The sequence below is a fragment of the Choristoneura fumiferana genome, chromosome 20 (genome assembly GCF_025370935.1).
Source record: "Choristoneura fumiferana chromosome 20, NRCan_CFum_1, whole genome shotgun sequence".
NCBI classification, from domain to species: domain Eukaryota; kingdom Metazoa; phylum Arthropoda; class Insecta; order Lepidoptera; family Tortricidae; genus Choristoneura; species Choristoneura fumiferana.
In genome coordinates this window covers 10,122,788-10,126,923 of record NC_133491.1, presented here as the reverse complement: position 1 = coordinate 10,126,923, position 4,136 = coordinate 10,122,788, and the positions used below count along the sequence as shown (strand labels likewise).

General features: G+C 35.7%; 1 protein-coding gene across 1 annotated transcript; it reads left to right on the top strand.

Moving 5' to 3' along the window:
• Positions 1-550: 550 nt before the first annotated feature.
• Positions 551-2,623, top strand: LOC141439035 (uncharacterized). Its single transcript, XM_074103146.1, has 5 exons — positions 551-633; positions 1,234-1,325; positions 1,408-1,599; positions 2,204-2,399; positions 2,490-2,623. Exons 1-5 carry the CDS (start codon positions 615-617, stop codon positions 2,525-2,527), a joined length of 537 nt encoding a protein of 178 aa, XP_073959247.1. The 5' UTR covers positions 551-614; the 3' UTR covers positions 2,528-2,623.
• The last annotated feature ends 1,513 nt before the right edge of the window (positions 2,624-4,136 follow it).

Below are 4,136 nucleotides of genomic sequence, written 5' to 3'. Positions count from 1 at the left end.
GTAACATAGCCGTGTTTTATTTGGGTGGAGTTCAAAAACAAGGCTACTCAATGAGGGTAAATAATTAAAGCTTGTATTAAAGTACACAATATAGGTACTCGTAATTTCAAACGGAACCTTTTCCAGTCACTCTTTTTGTATGGTTACCTACGACTTAAAATGGTCCAACTTTTGCTTACCATCCATTTGCCCTTATTCATTATTATCCATTTACACCACTGTCGTTATTTCACGTATCATCATCTTGAGTTTATTTGTCGCCCAGTGCTGGGCACAGGTATCTTCTCCTTCCAATCTTCGCTAAGCCCGCGTCGGGATTACATCTCCTAAGTACTTTATTATTAAAACAAATAAACTCTGCATCAAAGTAGTATTTAGTAGTCATAGTAGAACTCTTTATTGTACAAAAAAGAAATACAGATAGGTTACATTACAAATAGAGAATTACAAAAGTAAAAGTATTTTATATTAAATGTAAAAAAAAACTGTGAAAAAGTATGGTATGGCAAATATCAATGATCAAGACGGTTGGTCCTAGCAGTACATAATTATCGCCACTATAAGTGGCGCGAGCGTCGGGTTGTGACCTACTTGTCCGGCGTCCAGGGGCCATCATGGAGCCCCTTCTCCTCGGTAAATATCGCAGATTCATTAAATTTATCTACTGAACTCACATAAAGGCCGTTGAACCGTTACAACCGCCCCTGATCTTTAGGGTTATGTGGCCAAAATAGCAAAGGAACTCTTTTAGTTTCATTCTGTCCCTGCCTGACTGATTGAGATGCCTGTTCATATGTCACAGGTATTTTACTCGCGAGCTATAAGGACCACGTGAATGTCCTTTTTAGAGCTGATATATTTAGTTAACCATTAGATATTTCTTGAAGATGCCCTCTTTGCTGTTGGAGGCTAAGCGGTTGTTGTAGTTACCATTTAAATTTAATTTTAACTACGGAACCAGTCGTAATTTATAATCTGTCACTTTTGCCGGTTTTATTTTATGTGCCGGTAATTTTCCAAGCTATCTTCATACTTTATTCTTAAAAAAAATCAAAACCCGTAGTGTTAGTAGTCTCAAATAGTGGCAGGGATGTATTAGGTAGAAATATTTTGTCAGGATTTAAATCCTTATAATTTTGTCAGAGTTCCATTACTCTCACGTGTTCTCTCAATGGTTTTCTTAAGATTTTCATCAGGCAGATTAAGTACCTACTTTAAATTTACCTTTTTTAGTAGCCGCATTGCTGATCTTAGCAGCACCATCGTACCAGTTACGAATGGACAGTCTGGATGATGTCCTCGTCTACCCTTTGGAAGCACCAGTGGTAAGCCTGCACGTGATTCAAATAGTCCAAAAATGTAATTTCAACCAATTAAAGTTTTGTAAGTATTTGATTGCTTTACCAGAAAGTACAAAAGCGGGCAGTGCCTAAGAAAAGCGACTCTTTTGATGACTTTATCGAAGAAAAGTTGATGCAGCACTCGCAAGCCTTGGAACAGCTTGTCAGAATGGTGCAACAGAATGAAGATGTCACTAAACAACTGATTGAGAACATAAGTTTACGTTTGGAGAAGCCGAAACTGCCTGAGAAAGTGGAGGTACAACAACCAAGTAGAAGGTTTTATACTACTGACGCTAGTCAGAATAATCCTTTCTCGAGGTTCGGTGAAAAAGTTCCGAGATATGGGAATTTGATGAAAAATTTAATGGTTAAAGAGTACAGTCATGATTCGGAGCCTAATGTTATTGTAGAGCAAAGTTACAAGCCGGGGCAGAAACTACGAGCAAGGCGCGCCTTCTATGCACACACAGCACAGTAGAATGATTGATTTTACTTTCAATCATTTATATTTTCATGCTAATTTGTTTTATTTAAATAAGCAGTATGTTCGTAAACTATAACTTTTTGTTGAAACAATCTAAAGCAACAAATTGATCAACATATTTGTTTCAATTAAATCTGTATACCTACACCAGCCAGCAACTTATTACAACTTTATAATTATTTGTATTCCGAAATCTTATAATTCCATCAGAACTATAATACCAAACCAAACCCTATTTACTTTACAATAAAAGCGTGCCAAAATTTGTTACTTTATTATCTCCTTACCACCCAGCTGCGACTAATAGGTACGTAAACCATGATATCATGAAGTCCGTCACCAGAATGTCCACACAAGAGGTTTCTTGTCATTCCAGTTCACCCGTCGATCACTAGATGGCAGGCAAGTGACTGTACCTGGTATCAAGCCTCAATCAAAAAGCCCATGGTGTAGAGTAGCCCTAATTTGCAAAAGGACTATAGATCCTGTCTGTGCGTTTGATGACAACTTTGGCTACGGCAGATTCGATGATGTCTGTCACATGATACAAGTTAATTGTTTCTGGAAATACAGTGAGTATAATAGTATAAAGCTGGGACTTTAAATATTAGTTGTGTACCTTACCTACGAGTTCTCTATAAATAAATGTTTGAACTTTTCAGATTTCTCCGTGGTTTCCAATTGCAAGCCTCCATTTTAGAACGAGAAAGGATGAAGTGGAAATAAAATGAGTTTCTCGTAATAATATGTTTAATTCATAATTAAGATTTTATTTTATTGATAGATTTTAAATATTTTTAGGTGTTTTATTTCTTTTTCACCAAAATAGTCATTATCTATCCCACTTCAACGCCAAGTTCTTTTTGGTTAGGACAGTATTCATCATCCTTTACGTGCCTGAAAACTGAAAATTCATAATTGAAATAGTAAAGTAGCAAGTAAAGACTTGCAAGAAAAATTGTGCAGGTTGCATTATATTGCGGCGCTCGATTGACCACTTCTAACTCGTTTGCTTTACGGACTCGCAACGTTAATGGGCGAATATTCAGCGTTTTTGCAGCGTTTTTATTTCATTGGTGTCTTTGCAGGTGTTATTAAAAGAGGTAATGCCCAGGGTTGTTTTTTTATGAAAATTTAAGACAATACCGATGCTGAATTTAGCGTGATTAAAATTCTTGTGATTTGTCTTTCCGTTGTGTTATATAAACGTCGGACGCTAATGACGTTTGACCGCGCGGTCAAAACGCTCGAATATTTGCCCTAATACCTACAACATGCACTATTTTTCTTGCAAGTTTAAACTGGGCTTAATTAATGGAAACTTGCAAAAAAAATAAACTAGATTTACTATTTAAACCTCAAATAGAAACTTTTTATACAATCTAGACCTACTATCAAGTTTTTTATCCAAGCAAGTAGACCATAAGATTAGTTTGTTGGATTTCAGGTTAACTATTTCGTGTATGTGTGGACATCAGTCATTTTCATACAAAAGAAAACTAATTGTTTCTAGAAAACATCAAGAACTTTCTCTGTATATTCCAAGGTTCGCATTGGTGTATGTTAAAGCACGCGACACGAGATTGTTTTTCGAAATAACGAGAAACTAGGTTCCATTGCCAGTCCCATCTTAACTTTTGTGATTTACCAATGTGTAGTAGTTTCGTTTTAATTTAGATAGTACAATTTCTAAACGCAAAATCGTTAAGATGAATGCAAAATCGGAAAGTTAAATTTCCGTAAAATATCCTCAGTACTAGGCTGAGACTGATGATGATTAATAGTGAGAATACTTATAGAATTGGGAACCTTAAATTTTCTAGGAGGGTCCATATTTTTTTTTATCCATAGTAGACTTACAATGTAGCTCACTCCTGTAGATAGATTTTTTTTCCACTTTCCGTTTTTTTTTGTAAAAATAATTTGAAACTTTTTTTGTGCCTTGGTCTGTTTGATTTAAAAAACCGGCCAAGAGCGTGTCGGATACGCCCGAAAAAGGGTTCCATAGCCATTACGAAAAAAAACGCTCGATTTTAATGAAAATTTGCACTTTAAAGTTGAATATTTTGCAAAAAAATGACTGAATCGAAAATCGTTTTAGCAACCCCATAATGACCTATACAACGATACCCCACACTACATGATTGGATGAGAAAAAAAAACACTAGACTATGGGAGGTTTTTTCTAAAAAAAAAATATTTTTATTTTTTGTTGTGCCATTTTATCGGTATAGTTTACATTTTCTAGCATTGATAGTCCCTGAGCAAAGCCGCGGACGGACATACAGTCAGACAGACATGGCGAAACT